Source organism: Larimichthys crocea, chromosome XX, assembly GCF_000972845.2.
Source record: "Larimichthys crocea isolate SSNF chromosome XX, L_crocea_2.0, whole genome shotgun sequence".
NCBI lineage: Eukaryota > Metazoa > Chordata > Actinopteri > Sciaenidae > Larimichthys > Larimichthys crocea.
Window position 1 is genome coordinate 4,849,461 of NC_040030.1, and position 15,615 is coordinate 4,865,075.

The 15,615-nt window shown below is 43.8% G+C and overlaps 1 protein-coding gene across 4 annotated transcripts in view; it reads left to right on the forward strand.

The window, feature by feature from the left end:
• The window catches only part of usp6nl (USP6 N-terminal like), a 66,500-nt gene that overhangs the window by 18,115 nt on the left and 32,770 nt on the right, over nt 1-15,615 (forward strand). The window contains exon 1 of one of the 4 annotated variants that reach the window (XM_019260326.2): nt 4,909-5,059. The exons of 2 other annotated variants lie outside the window; for them this stretch is intronic. In XM_019260326.2, the coding sequence (XP_019115871.2) occupies nt 4,933-5,059 (127 nt within the window). In that variant the 5' untranslated portion in view covers nt 4,909-4,932. Of the gene's footprint in view, nt 1-4,908; nt 5,060-11,321; nt 12,553-15,615 lie in introns of those variants that run through there. One more of the 4 variants, XM_019260327.2, reaches the window with a different exon arrangement.

The window sequence follows — 15,615 nt, forward strand, 5'->3', positions numbered from 1 at the left end:
GGCATTATATTAATGAGCGCCGGGACATCTCGCCTCGTCCAACTCTGACCTCCGTCTCAAAGTGCTCGTCCCGTCTGATACGGTCATAAAAACCGTGTTTGTTGTAGTTACCCCCATCGTGACGTGACGACACATCGACTGAATCACGATTTACGACGTGGCTGGCAGCGTCTCAAAGTATCCGGAACGTGGATTAGATACAGCTGCTTGAACACAGCAAGAGTTCACTTCCAGTAATTAGTCATAGCAGTGAACAAATCCTGTTTCAACAAGAAGTGCAGCTCGTTAAGAAGGTAAAGACGCACCTCCTGATTTTTAATAGTTCAGAATAATCCTTTCAAACTGACTCAATAATTGATTTTCTATCGGATGGATGCATTTCTCTGGATGAGTGCAGCATGGAGGAGCACTTCACTGCTGCCAGGCTGCTTCACCTTTATCAGGTTTTGCAGCCACATTATGCAGCTCAGAGCGGACCGTGGGATTTATATCGTATATATTTGCTCTTTCTTTCTGGAGTTGTTGACCAAATACCAGCCAGACCACCAGATATAAGTTTGTTTTCTTTGACTTGACAACACTGGAGGAGAGTAAATGACATTATCAAGCCATAAAATAAAAATATTTGACTTTTATTTCGGGTTTATAGGATGCAGAGATCTGCAGCTTTGGGTCACTGCAGCTCTTTCTGAAATATTCAGCCTCTTGCATTTCATTTAAACTTTCTTCACCCAAGAAATCCAGAGTTTTATAAAGAATGAAGCTGCTCTGAGCTGACTTCAAACTCCACGAAGGAAGAAAAGACGAACTCAGCAGATAAATACTGTACAATATTATCTTAAGCGAGATAATTGCACCATGAAATGTTGATACTGGCCCGCACAGATCTTTTGCTCTCTCTCTCTCACACACAGATATTATGACATCGCCTCGTCACCGGCTTTCCAAGGCTCGTATCTTGTATGTCGTTGCCGCGGTGAGCCGATACGAGCCGACGGTTCCTGCTCAGAAAGTTTAGTCCATCAATACTTAACGTCCAGACTTCAGACGGATCGGATCTCGTCCAGCGAAGAAAGCTTTGATGCTCTCTGCTTTGATATCCAGATATATTTGATATTTACAACAACAGGAGCAAATAAGTTCAAGTTTTTGTGGTTATGCTGGATGTTTTGAGGTCACAAGTTGATGTGTTTAAAGTAAAGCAATGCAAAGTAATGGTAGTTTAATTTTAAATAATAATAACGACCTGTATATATGCGGAATAAAGTAGTATTTAAATGACAGACTGTTAATTAACATATATACGTTATATTTCATGGCAAAAAACATTTTATTTTAATTTTCCTTGGATTAAAAAAATGTTAAATATGGAATAAAACAGCAACTTTAACCATGAAATCATAAAACAGTACTAATATAATTTTCCGTAATATTGGGAAAAGTTATTTGATGTTTATTACGGTAAAATTTCAGGTTTTTTTTACCATAAAGTGGTCGTAGTTCACTGTTTTGCTTGTTTTCAAACCTGTTATATTCTTCCTGTGTGTTACACAAGTGCCAAGACATACACTGTAATTATAATATTCGGTTCACGGGGCGTACCGAATGTTCAAACCAAATATCACGCACTGAGCAACACACACACACACACACACACACACACACACACGTGTGACAGAAAACAGGTCGTCCAATAAAAACATGACGCATCGTGTCAGCTTCAGATCAGGTGTTAACGACTAACAGAATTTCTTTAGAAACCACGTTTCCATCCTCCCAACGCTCCCACCATCTTACTGTAAACTAGTGACTAAAGAGAAACCACATACACACACACACACACACACACACACCGAGCAGCCAGTGACAAACATCTCGCCGCCCGTCAACCCGTGATAAACGACACACACCTTATCGACCAATGTCAAGCGGGATACACCTGATCGACTGTGTGATGTATGAATGCACGTGTTTGTGCGTGTGTGTGTGAGAGATTGAGACCGTCAGGGCGAGCGTGGAGCATTGTGGGTAATATTTGTTGACTCCCACACTGGTGCCGCAGTCACCGGGCTTTGTCGTCGTAGATCTTCTGCTGTCTGCGTCTCCGTACATCAAACCCTCCTCCCACCGCCGCTCGCTCCTCTGCTGCTTTACCAGCTGTTTATTTTACCCTCGCCCTGTAAACAATACACACACACACACACACACACACACACACAGCCTCTCTCTCTATTGAATCTCCCACCTTTGTGATAAACATCGTGGCTGTTTACTGCGAGGCTGGGTCACGTAGGCCTGGGAGAGGTTAGCTCTGAGGCAGGCCCAGGCACAGTTAGACTGATTTATTGGTCGGGTGATATATTAGCTTTTGGTTCAGGCTATGTTTGGAGTGTTTTACTTTTACTCCTTTTATTTATTTTGTGTTTATCAAGCCGGCCAGCTAATATCACTGACTAGTCCAGCAGCAGTCAGCCCAGCTCGGCGTCTGTCTTTCAGCCTTTTATTTCACCAAGCTCTCACCAACCACTAAAAGTCAGTCCCACATTTACTCTTCACTTGCTCCCTCACTCCTTTTTTCTCTTCTTAGCCTCCTCCGTCAGCGTCCTCTTCACTCTCTTCTCCTCTACCATTATGTCCACAGAAGCTGCTGAGCCTGGTTACATTGCCCAGCTCCTGTTCTGGCACAACACTGTGCTCCGGAGTGGGCGAATGCTCCGCTCCTGGCAGCATTCGCCCATCTGAAAACCTTCCCGGTAGTCCTAAACACCTGCTAAAAATAAGCTTACAGCAGCTACAGTTGGCAGCAGTTTACTTCACTTCTTCCGTCATCGTCCTCTTCGCTATCTTCTCCTTTGCCATTATGTCCATAGTCTATAGTCTTTATTCAGCCAATGTGTTGGTAGAACGAGACAAGTTGTCGGGTTTTGGGGTCATTTTAGGACTTCATTACAAAGTCAACAGTAGAGACATGACAGGAAATGAGGGGAGATGGATAATGGGAATGACATGCAAAGATCTTCAGGCTGACTTGAACTTGAATCGAATCGCTTGGCCACAGCGGCGCTCCGGGTCGAGTCAGTTTTATTTACACAACCTAAAATCACAAATTTGTCTCAGAGGCTTTTCCAGTCTGTCCCTAAAGACAAGAATCAGAAGGAAAAGCTCCAAGAGGGAGACAAAGCTCGGGGAGATGGACAGACGTGTAATAAATGTGTACAGAACGACAACGTCGGGTCAAAGTAAAGTACAAATGGTGAAGCTATGACAAAGAGCTCAAACTCCATTATGGCGGTGGTTTGTCTTTAACCTCATGAAAGCGCCACTTCTGAGTCATCGACTCGTGTTTGCAAATCCTGGTTTGTGTTTTATGGAGCGTTGCAAACCAAAAACAAACCACTTACAAAAATGCAACAAATTAAACTGAAACCATCTAAACACACGACGGTCAGCTAAATGGATGTGTCCACTTTACCAGTTGGACGAGTTGGTCAGAAATGGACCTGCCCAAAGTAAAGGTTTACTTCTCTTTATACAAATAGTTTTATTTATTATTGGTTTGTCTATTAGTGGTTATAGACTTTTAGGTGCCATGTAAAAAAGACACTGTCAGCTCGTGTTTTTGCACTTTCTTTGAACAAAACGACCCAGTTTTATCCGCCTCACTTTCAAACTTGACAAGAACCTATGTAGCGTTACATAGTTGGAGTTTCGTTCACGTCCTCTAACGCCTGAATTCCACCGGGCACGGCTGCAACGCGATTGACGTTTGACGGTTCCAGCAGAAGCGTTTCTTCGCTCTGCTCGGCTGGTCTATTTTTGACGGACGCTGCATCAATCAGCCCAGTTACACACAGAAACAACATAGATAATTCAGTCAATTTTCAAAATAAAACACCCTGTGTAACTATGTAGCCAAGTGACTCATGGTAGAAGCCCATAAACTGAGGAAAAATGACCAACGTTTAGTGGGCAGCACTCCTGGAAAAGACCTAAACCAACCATGACTTCACAGAGCCATACCCGTCACGGCACCCAACTAAACTCGTTTAGTCCTTCAGCTCATAAACTTTGTCTTAACCCACCACCGTTTTCTCACAATGGCCCGATACCAGAAGATTAAGAACGTGAGGTGGAAGTGAGATGGCTCACCCTTTTAGCTACTATATATTTAAGCAAGTGCCCAATAGTAATAAAACAGTCGTTATCTCATGACTCTTTCCACAATAAGCAGGTCTACTCTTTAAAATATTATTTACAGAGACTCAACCATTCCCACCATGAGCAAACACTTGGCGACAGTGGCAGGGAAAACCTTCCTTTCAGAGGCAGAACCCGGCTCATGGTGGACGGACTTTGATTGCAAATGTGGCGTTTAACTTGCCTGGAATAAAGGTTTGGGAATTCAAAGTTCTGATTTGATTTCAAGATTATTAAAAAGAAAGACGATGTGTGAAAGGAGGAGGTAGATTGTTAATACTTGGTGGAGTTTAGAGCCAATGACGTGAATAAAGCGGCGACAGGTGTTGCTGGAACATTTCATAACACGCCATGAAAGGAGCCATGAAGGACACTGGAACTCTGGCTGAAATCTGATTGGTCAAAGCTGCTGCACACTTCAAACAGGAAGTGACACGGGGAGGGCAAACAGGAAGTGTGAGGCAGAGCAGGCACTGTTGTTCCAGCATGTTTTCTTTCCCGTCCCCGTTCCCATTCCCTCACTCGGCGTGGCACGACGCCAGGCCGAGAGAGGAAGGAGAGAGGAAAAGGGAGTGAGGGAGTCAAAGAGAGGAGGAGGAGGGCATTCTGGGGAATCCCCCCCTCCTCCCGTCTCCTCCTCACCCCCATCACATTAAACTGCACCTCTCAAAGTGCTGACTCAAAACTCTGAGCGTTTGAATTCAGACACTTTCTCAGGCTGCCAGTTGTTGACAGATGTTTCATTGTCATGAGTGGATTTTGAAACAGCATGTGACACTTCAGCTCTCTGCGACTGGACTTCTTTCAGCCGCGGGACAGAAACATGCTTCCAATGGGATAATGTTGCTGCATATCTGTTGGTGTAAGTAGGAAACTCTCTGTTATATATATGCTTCATAATATGCTAATACGTCTGTCATTTTGTTTTGGAGCCAATCAGCTTTCAAGTGACCAAACAGGACGTTAAATATTTAATTAACAACTTGCAGGAAAGTCAGTTAAGCGTGCTAAAAGTCTGTAGTGACACCTTGTGAGGTTGTTCCCCAAGCCAACTCTCTTTGGACTGAGCTACTGCCGCCCAGACGTGCAGCGTTGGTGGAGCTCAAGCCGGCTGAATGACGTCTGGTTGCCATCTGTAAGGACACCCACCTGTCGATCAAAGCGTCCACATAACTTTAAGCCTAAAACAGTTTTTTTGTACCAGGCTGTAAACATGTTTATTTCTGCTGTGAAGTTGGACATTTGGACATGGGGACTTATGGAGACTGACTCACTTCTGGAGCCAGCCTCAGGTGGACGTTCGATTGGAGTCGATGCTAATTTGTGGTTAGTTTTTCAGGAGCAGTGTGTGGTAGCTCTGATTGAAACCACCTCGCCTCACCCTCTCCTCCCTAGCATATAGGAAAAATCTGATAATCTGTCATAAAATGAAGTTAAAGAGTTGGACAGGTGGAAAAGTTGACCTGTTGTTGGTGCTAGTTAAAGTCAGAGTTCATCCTCTGGGGATCATGACTGTGTAGCTTGATTAGATCATCAGTATTAGCTGTTCGTCTCCTATATTGCAACTTTGCCCAGATCTAAATCACGAGCTGTTGTGCATCCACTTCAACGTGTCGAGTTCATTGTTCCCGTGCTCGGCGTCTCATTGGCATTCAGTGGCGAGACTCTCAAGTGCCACGACGCACTGGAGCGCAGCAGGCAGCATTAATCAATGTGCCGAGCAATCAGCGGCCGGCCTAATTCAATCACCCCTCCAACAGAAGGAGTGTGTGTTCACACCGCTGTTACGTCTGCGTGATTTGTGCGAGTCCTTTCCGCCGCCGCCGAAACAAAGCGGGAAGAGGCAGCAGATAAAGAGCATCATGGAGAGAGGAGCGCTGTGTAAAATTAGTGTTGCCACTTTTCCCGAGGTTGGAGAGATGACAGTGAGGTCGGTGTTGTCATTTTCTGTGGAGGGAGTTGAAGTGGAGACAAAGAAGAAAGCCTTCGCAGTGTGTTTCCTGGCAGCCAGCAGAGACGTTCATTCATTCATGTTGTGATAACTGGAGACAGTTCGTGACTAATTCTGAGCGGCGGTGACAAAAAGGGTTTAAAAGCGTCTCCGTTTCCTATCAGAGTCTTTATTTCTGACACTCGTTCTTCCACGTGACCTGACAAAACTCTGACTTACTTCCTGAACCATTATCATCCATTTATAAAGACCAGCTAGGGTCGTCATCAGGGTTGTTTCACAGGCTCGCTCTGCAAAATAATATAATTCTGGACAAAAGACGGAGCACTTGTTGAGCGGGCCTCTTTAAAGATTTGAAATGTAAACACAAAAACTGTCCTTCAGCAGCTTAAATCCAAAAAAAGACTGAAGCCTGAGGCCATGTAAGAGTCAGCAAAACGGAGTTGGACAAGTAAACTTCCCAGAAAGTCATTTCTGGATTTAAATAACCAACAATATTGTCAGATTTTTACAAATTGAGCAAATTAAATGCCAGAAAAATGAAGATCTGTCCAACAATCATAAGATGAATAAATAGATACCTACAGTTAATGTACGATTCATTTGAGTCAAGGAAGTCCGATTTGTCCGATGGTTTCAGAGAGAGAGCAAACAGAGATTGAGCGACTTGGACAGTGAATAAGAGCGAGTGAGCGTCGGCCTTGATAAAGTCGTTAATCGGAGAAGTAAAAACGTTATTTCCTGATTGTTTCACAGCGGGAGCGTTCAGCACCAACGGACACACAATCATCACACAATCCATGACAAAAAAACGCCCCAAAATTTGTTATATTTAAAAACCGCTAGGGTTAGTCGATTAACCGCTATTTTAACTTTTTCATTTTTAAACTTCGTTTCAGTCGTTTTGAAAGCAAGAAAATGCAAAATATTCTGTTTTTGGGTTCTCAGATTTGAGGATTTGCTGCTTTTCTTTGTCATACTTGACGGCACATTAAAAATATTTGGCTTTTGGGCTGTTCGTCCGACTAAACACAGAAATCGAAGACATCGTCTGAGAAACTGTGAATGCTTTAAAGACGAAACAATCCAAACAATCAGCAGATGAAAACAATCGTGAACTCTAATTAACAGCACAACAATACCTGTATCGACCGACACCGTCCCCTCGCTGTGTTGTTTCAACCTGTGTGCAGAGCGTTACGGGAGAGACGTCTCCTCTCTCCGTCGTCTACGATCGAATGCCCGACCGCGGCATCGACGTCGTCTCTGGTTGCCAATTTGAGTGAAGCGGGCTGCCACCGGGAGCCGAGCTCTTATCGGTGCTGTAGATTAAAGAGACGATGCATCAGCCACTCGAGCGGACTTACAGTATCTGTCTCTTCTCCATCAAGTGGGTGTTAAGGCGAGCTCGTGGAGGGGTCTATCGATCCGCTGTTTGTATGACAGGACCAGGAGACGGAGGACTCGTCGATATCTTCAGGTCGATCCATATCTCACAGCTCTGCTCACCTTACTCCTCCAACTCCTTTGATAATCCCTCTCGAAATTCACAATGGGAAAGTTTTCAGAGATAAAGGGTTTGAAGGTGAGGAAGAGGAAATTCAAGAGTTTGCTGTTGTAGTTTAAAGCCCCCCGTTTCAGAGTGTAATCCCATTGTGGTAAATGTGGACAGCTGTACTCGAGTATTTATGATTACGTTACTTATGGTCAAAAACTACCCAGCGACTAAAAGTCAGTCCCGGATTTACTCTTGTCCGGCGGGCTTGGCTCGCTCGCCAAGCTCCAGTCCATGACGTAACGTTGCCAACGCTATCTCTAGCAAAACACTGTGGGTGGATGTGTAACTTATAGCTTTCCAAATTATCTTCTATCAGCTAACGTGATCTGTGATACTAACTTGTATATATTGCCTGGCTCCGGTTCTGGCACGACACTAGCCCTGCTCCCTGTCAGCATTCCCCCTGGCTCCAGGCCTGTAAACCTCCTCCTCTTCTCTTCTTCTTCTTCTTCCTCCTGATGGTCCAAAACTCCTGTGGTACGAACACTAACACTGCCCCGGTGCTCTGAGCTCACAGCCCGGCTAACAAACTGAGCTAACATTAGCTAACAGCAGCTAACAAACTGAGCTAACATTAGCTAATAGCAGCTAACAAACTGAGCTAACATTAGCGAATAGCAGCTAACAAACTAAGCTAACATTAGCTAATAGCAGCTAACAAACAGAGCTAACATTAGATGATTGCAGCTAACAAATTGAGTTACAATCAGCTAACAAACTGAGTTAACATTAGCTAATAGCAGCTAAAAAACTGAGCTAACATTAGCTAACAGCAGCTAACAAACTGAGCTAACATCAGCTAACAAACTGAGGTAACATTAACTAACAGCAGCTAACAAACTGAGCTAACATCAGCTAACAGCAGCTAACAAACGAAGCTAACATTAACTAACAGCAGCTAACAAACGGAGCTAACATTAGCTAACAGCAGCTAACAAACTGAGCTAACATTAGTTAATAGCAACTAACAAACGGAGCTAACATTAGCTAACAGCAGCTAACAAACGGAGCTAACATTAGCTAACAGCAGCTAACAAACAGAGCTAACATGAGCTAACAGCAGCTACAGTTGGCAGCAGTTTACTTCACTGTCCATTATAAACTCTGTTGAATAATCCTTTAGCTCCTTTAGCCTTCTAGCTGTTGTCATGAGCGGTGACACAAACGGGTCGGAGCGTGTCACCGTCGACCAGCAGCGACAAAGACAAACACGTGGCTGTAACCGCTCGCTGTGTGACCTCACAGAGAAGCCGCTCAGTTTGGAGTGTTTTTATCAGACGTGTGTGTGTGTTTAAAAAAAGGTTGCAGTCACTGAGAGCCGACCACCATTGTGTTTGGTGAAAGGCCACACTCTCACCTCATGCAGTGGGGTCACAGCCTAGCAACAGCCGGTCTGAGGCATAGCAACAAGCAGTCCAGCAGCAACGCGGTAATTGGACCTTAAGAGTCAGCGCCGCAGGATCGACGCTCTAACAAGCCCGGGCACATTTCATCACACGGACACGTGTGCAGCACAGAAGCATGAGGTTTATCTGAGCCGAGTGTTTTATAGTGACTCCCATTAGTGTAAAAAATAAGGCTGGTTTTACTGCGGCTGCTCTCCGCATGCTGCACTGTCCTTGGGTAGATTCAGAGTGTGTGTGTGTGTGTGTGTGTGTACGTGTACATGTATGTGCATCCCCGTTCAAACACGGCAGCCAGCACATGATGAGTTCATGTGCCTTGAAGTGTCGCTGCTCAAGGTCACTTCATCTAGCATCGAGTATAAAGTATAAATACATTTATACATACATTTATGCTCAATTACAGCAGCTATATTTATATAATATATACATATTTGCATGTACTTCAATCTCTTCTCATAAATTTTGAATTTTTTTCTCAAAATATCACAAATTTTTTCATTTTCTTTGCAATATTTTGACTTTATTTCCAAAATATTACAACTTTAAACTCAATATTGATTGACTCACTATTTTTCTTGACATTAAGAACAAAATATTTTGACTTTAATTGTTAAAATATGTATATTTTTTTACTTTATTTGCAAAATTTTTACCCTTTCTTATCATATTTTTATTAATATTGTGACTTTATCGACAGAAGTGACCTTTTTCTTTTCATATTTGTTTGTAGAAATATGACCTCTCTATAATATTACAACTTTCTTCTCAAAATGTTTTGACTTTCAAATTTCAAAAGTAGCACTATGATTAAAATATGAAAACATACTATTGAAACATGCAAATCTCTGTGATGAAGAACATTAAAAGTCTCCGTCATTCTCATATTCAGAGTCGTATTTTCCGTTGAACGCCCATCCTCGTCCTCGTCCTCAGCTGGGCGTCGTCTTTAACTTAAAGGTCAACATCCGTGTGATGAATCTGGAAAGACGGATCACCAATCGGAGACATAAATGGACATAAATGGACTGATTATAGCCGGATGATGCAGTTAGAGGAGCGGCTGGATGTGGACTGATTAGAGACAGAGGAATGGACGAGGGCGGAGACCGAACGAGACAAAAGAAATAAAGGAAATAAAGATGAACATGAACAAGCTGGTGGTGCATTCAACATTGAGTGTTTTTATTTGCTTAAAAGGTTACGTGTCCGTGTCATCCGGCTTTATCTGATGGCTGTGGTTGCTATGGGTGACCTCCGTCTGCTGTGATGAGTCAGACTCCGCTACTGCCATCGCCGTGACCTCGATATTGTGAATTAATTATGCGATCTAGGTCACGGATACAGCAAAGATTTGATATTGTTTCTCATCATACCTGTTTGTTAATGTTTGAACATTTAATCAGTCAGTGCTTTGTCAGATTTAAGTCATTTCGGAAACTTTTGGATTCAAAAACTCCGTCAGCCCAGAGTCACTTCTGAAGTTGGATCACTTTTAAAGGCTGAAAAATCCTGAAACAGGAAGCACGTACCGTGCATACGTGATTTGTTACAAGCTAAAATGTGACCGTAAGTTCGTAAGTGGAGGTAAAAATGAATCGTCCAAAAACTCTTAGCAATCGTGGCTTCAAATGGGAAACGTTAGGAAGAGAAGCTTTGGTTCTTGAACTGGTTCTGTTCAGGGTTCAACAACAGTCAATAATGAAGAAGGCGGTAACTTTCCATGGAAAGTTAGGCTGGGGAATTTTGGAAATATTCCAAATTGGAGACTTTCCATGGGAATTATCTGGAAATTTGGGGTACTTTAGTAATTGGGGGTTAGCCCATGAATGGTCAATGTTATGAAGCTATAGCTTATATAACATCTAACTCATCAGCTAGCTATCTACTGTATGAATACATTTCCATGTGCTCTGTTAATACCATACGTCAAATATATTTACCCCATAATATCATCAAAACTCAAGTGTACTTGCATCAAATCTGATTTCTTTAGTTAAGATTATGCTCAAATTTTTTTCCCCAACCAAGGGCCAACCTTTACTTTTGTAAATTCCCGGTTTATTCCCATTTATTCCCTTAAATGTATTTTAACATCTGTCACAATGGTGGTACGGGGAGAGATGAATATTTTCTGAGGTGGTACAAGGTTTAAAAAGTTTAAGAAACACTGCTGCTATAGTGTGTAGAGAAAATTTAGCAGGACCCAGGATGGATCCCTGAGGAACTCCACAGGAGTTAGCAGCTGTAGACGATGATAAATTACCTAAAGTAAAACCTTTAAATGTTAAATCTTTGTAAAGCTGTAGCATGAATACCAACCACACTGTGAAGGCAATTAATTCAGGCAGCCTGTTGTTCAGTATCAAAGGCCACAAGGTCCAGAAGAAGAAGTACGATCGTGGCTTTATCAAGAGCAAATCATTTAATTACATCCGAGCTTTTTCTGTCTTGGAGAGTAATTTAAAAACATCTTCATGGCGGTGACAGATGTGAGAGGGCGTAACCCGAGGACGACGGCGATGCTGCTGCTGGGCACAAATCATCCTGCCGTAAACGTTACCCCCCTTTACATTCAGCTCATGTTCTCAGCCTCGCCTGTAAATGTACATGAGAGGGAGGAGAAGAAAGAGAAGAAAAAAAAAAGGCAGTGGGTGACCGAGACAGCAAACGACACAATGAGAGGGAGGGAGAGAGAGAGAGGAAGGGAGGAGATGCTGTGGGTGAGTGAGTGGAAGCGATCATTAATACGAATTTAAAGGATGTGAGGAGAGGACTGCGAGCAGAGCAGCCAGCGTTTGGAGGAGTGAGGCAGCAGGAGAGGGCGGATGGGAAGAGGAGAGGAGTTCACCGGTCAACTGTGAGTGCAGTGATCCACAACAACCAGGTGGTGTGTGTGTTTTTTTTGTCAGAAGAAGAAAAGGAAAAGAAGAGCTCTGTGACGAATGAAGAGTGTGTGAAAGCACCTCCAGCTGAGCGACACAACACACACATCTCTCACGCGAGATGAACACATTCAGTTTGCGGAGTGTCGGCGCAGCCGGCGAGCATCCTCTGCTACTTTCAACACCTGCTGGTTGTTGAGCTGTTGAAGATTCATGCGGACCGGAGGCAAACAATCGAAACAGGTGAAGCTCTTGTGGACGGCAAAGAGCTTTTGAGGACGTTCGAGCGCCCAGAAACGAGCACCAGGTTCTCGGTTCGGGATGCTAAAAAAATCAGAGTTGCGATGTGGATTAAGGGGATGAATCCCGAGGAGGAGCCAGGGAGGGATGAGGTTGTTGTGGTGGGCGAGAGGGCAAGAAAGGGCTGCCCCTGCTGCCCTGTGGCGCGTCCGGATGCCTCCACCTCCACCTCTGCCTCCCCGTGAAGCATGCAGGTCCTACAGATCGTCAAGGAGCTGGTGTCGCCGTCCAGACGCAGGGCAGCGGCCAGATTTGGAGGTGTGTGCATGCGTCGCATTTGATTATTACAAGATACACCAAACATCTGCTCAAAATTTTGAAGCTCAGGGCAGCAGTCCGAAAGGATTTATGAGCCCTGTGAATGTTTGCTGTAGGGTTAAAGCCTGTTATTAAAACTGGTTATTGGTTGTCTCCTGACACAACGGAGCTCTGCTGTTGTTCGTGAGCGTCAAGTCTGTTTAAATCAAGAATGAAAGCTGCTTCAGCTCGCTGTCAGGAGCTGTTAATCGACCACATCTTCATTAGTTTAATGTAGATTTCAGCGGAGAGGGTTAGCGTCCCGCGAGGGTCTAAAATTCTACATCCGAGGGTTTTCCCGAAGATTTAGTCGACTGATCTGTAGAATTAGAAAAGTCTGAGTTTGCTCTTGCATCAAAGTAGTGCCGAAAAGGCGTACCTAAAGGGGTATGGGTGGAAAACCTGCTGCCGTAGTCCAAAGGCGTGTGAGAGTTTCATACTTCATCACCTTGACACCATCACCATTCACTGCTGGAAGTTTGTGAGCTTGTTGGATTGTCCAAGGGACGGGAACTGATGAGATTTTATTGATACCGCTGTCATTTATTGATGCTGCTCATCAGTCTGATTCTTTATTGATTGTCTTATTGATTTCTCATCAATTTTCTATGTGCAAAAAGTTAATCTACACATTTTTTTGTTTTAGCGTCAGTGTGACTGTTTTCTATCACGTATGACTCTCATACTGGAGCTCCACCGTTTAACTGCCAACCTTTTTAAAATGGAAGAATCTTTATTCAGGTTTTCTTAAAGTTCTTTGAAGCCTGTCTGCGGTAACAGGCGTGCTCGGTGACGCTCATGAGTAGAAATACGTGGCGATCCATGAATTTAAACCCGTGTTCTGTCGGATGACATTTCAACATATTGCTGGTGTTTCTCGCCGTTACGTTAAACAATCTATTTTACCGGCGCTTTGGACCGTTTGGACTCCAGCAGCGTAAACACGAGTTTGACATGCAGGCATTGATTTCTGATCCAAATTGATCAGACAATTTGGGAACCAGTTCTTGACTCGTGTGTCCCGTTACATGCGAGCTAACAGCTTCACATTCGATACACCGGGCTTTATGCTGCAATTAAACGACGTCTGCAGAAGTATGTGAAATCCGCGGACGACAGACAATCAGTGTCAACCTGTAGCTTTTAGAGAGTTTGAAGTGGCAGCAACAACAAACACTCCACGACAGATGTTTTATCTGCTGGTGCTTCCATATTTCTAAAGTCAAAGGACACGAGAACTTTTTCAAGAGCTCTCTCAGTCCGTCAAGCGACACTTGAGATTCTTGGAAGATCTTTTTTTGGCTCTCTGTTTTAATAATGAAGCTAATTATTCAGTTCTCAAAGTCATTGTGGTCGAGGTTAAACTTCTCACTGTGCCCGTATGGCGTTTTTATCCTAGCGGGAGGGGCGGTCCCCTCGAGTCACCACTGTAATAGCTCTGTTGCTGTGGGACACGAGTGTATAAAGTGTGTGTGTGTGTGTGTGTGTGTGTCCTGCAGCTGCATTTCTCTGGTGTGCAATGAATAATGAAGCACGGTGCCCGGGGTAATGGAAAACTCTGTGACCCTTGACCGGCTGCTCCCGTCTCCTGATTGGATCAGCTTGTATAGAGATAGCCTCGATCCTCGTCCTCGTTGTTTTTATTGTCGAGTTTATCCAGACTTTTTTTTTTTTTAGCCCCTGCAGGAGGAAGTAAGCCGGAGCTTGTTGACTTCTTGCTTCAGCGCTCCTGGTTTCCAGACGGGCGATTTGCATGAATTTAACGAGGGGTTGATGGGCAGGTAGATTGGTGCTTTCTTGCAGAGTTCTCCTAAAATATGTTGGAATTAGGACAGCGATGATAATTTATGTAAAGCAGCATCGTTCTCGGAGTCTGGATGTGCCTCAATTTGCACAGGATGTGTACGGTTGACTGGCTTTACAGAATATGAACAAAAATCATCATTTTTCTCCAGTAAACTGGTGTTCAGTCCCAGTCTTGCTCCTGCTGCCTCTGTGACGAGCTAACAGCAGCTACAGTTACAGTTTGTGGTTGGCTACTGTAGCAACAAGTCCAGGTCAAGTCACTTTGTGACTGTACTGTATTTCCAGTTATTGAAATGTTGTTCAGTCCCAGTCAGGATCCACGTCTGAAGGCTACTACCCAGGTAGAAAATCCTTTTTGTCTCCTGTCAGCTGGCTTTGGTAACAGCTTTAATATCAGCTCGTGGAGGACCAGTTAAACTGCACAGAAACCTCCTGAATAAGTGCATGTGAATGAACGATGAAGGCAGATGTTACATTTCAGGGGACAGTGAAGTGAACAAGGTCAGATATTCTTCATCTCCATGTTATAACTCAACCTCTGAACTGACGCACGGGCGGCTCGGCGATCGTGTTAATGGATTCACCGACACTCCGGCCTGAGACTCTGGGTTTTTAATAAGAGTCGAGAAAATTGAATTATCAGCGCCGTGATGTGGCCGAGTTGGAATAAATTGGGTTTTTTTCAGTTGCATTGTTTGCAGTGAAACGTAGGAGGAAACTCATTACAGTTATTTTTTGAATCTTTAGGGCTTCTTCTTCTTTTTCTTCTGCCCGCCGTCTCAGAGCATCTGGATGTTTCTGTTTTGTTTGTGACCTCGGACTCCTCAAACGATCGACTTGAGATGAAATATTTCTATCAAACATGCTTGAAACTCAGGTTGTTTGCTTATTTTAAAATAATTTGGAACAGATGATTGTTTAAAACATAAGCTCACGCTGAAGTCCTGTCTCTGAACACTGCAGGTTACCCACTATAACTGTCCACCATTAAATTCATGCTTTAATAAATGACTCACCTCCAGCTACACTCAGCGCTGTCAGAAGCCGCTCTGAGTGCGCGTTAGACTCGATGACAAGTGCGTGAAAGTTATTGTTGGGCAGGTAAGTGTGTGTAATCATCTCTAAAGGCGCAGACACTTAAACAGAGAGTGTTTCAGCTGCTTTATCGACTGCCCGGGAACAATTCGCACTTTCCATTTGGCTGTCGTCTTTATCTCC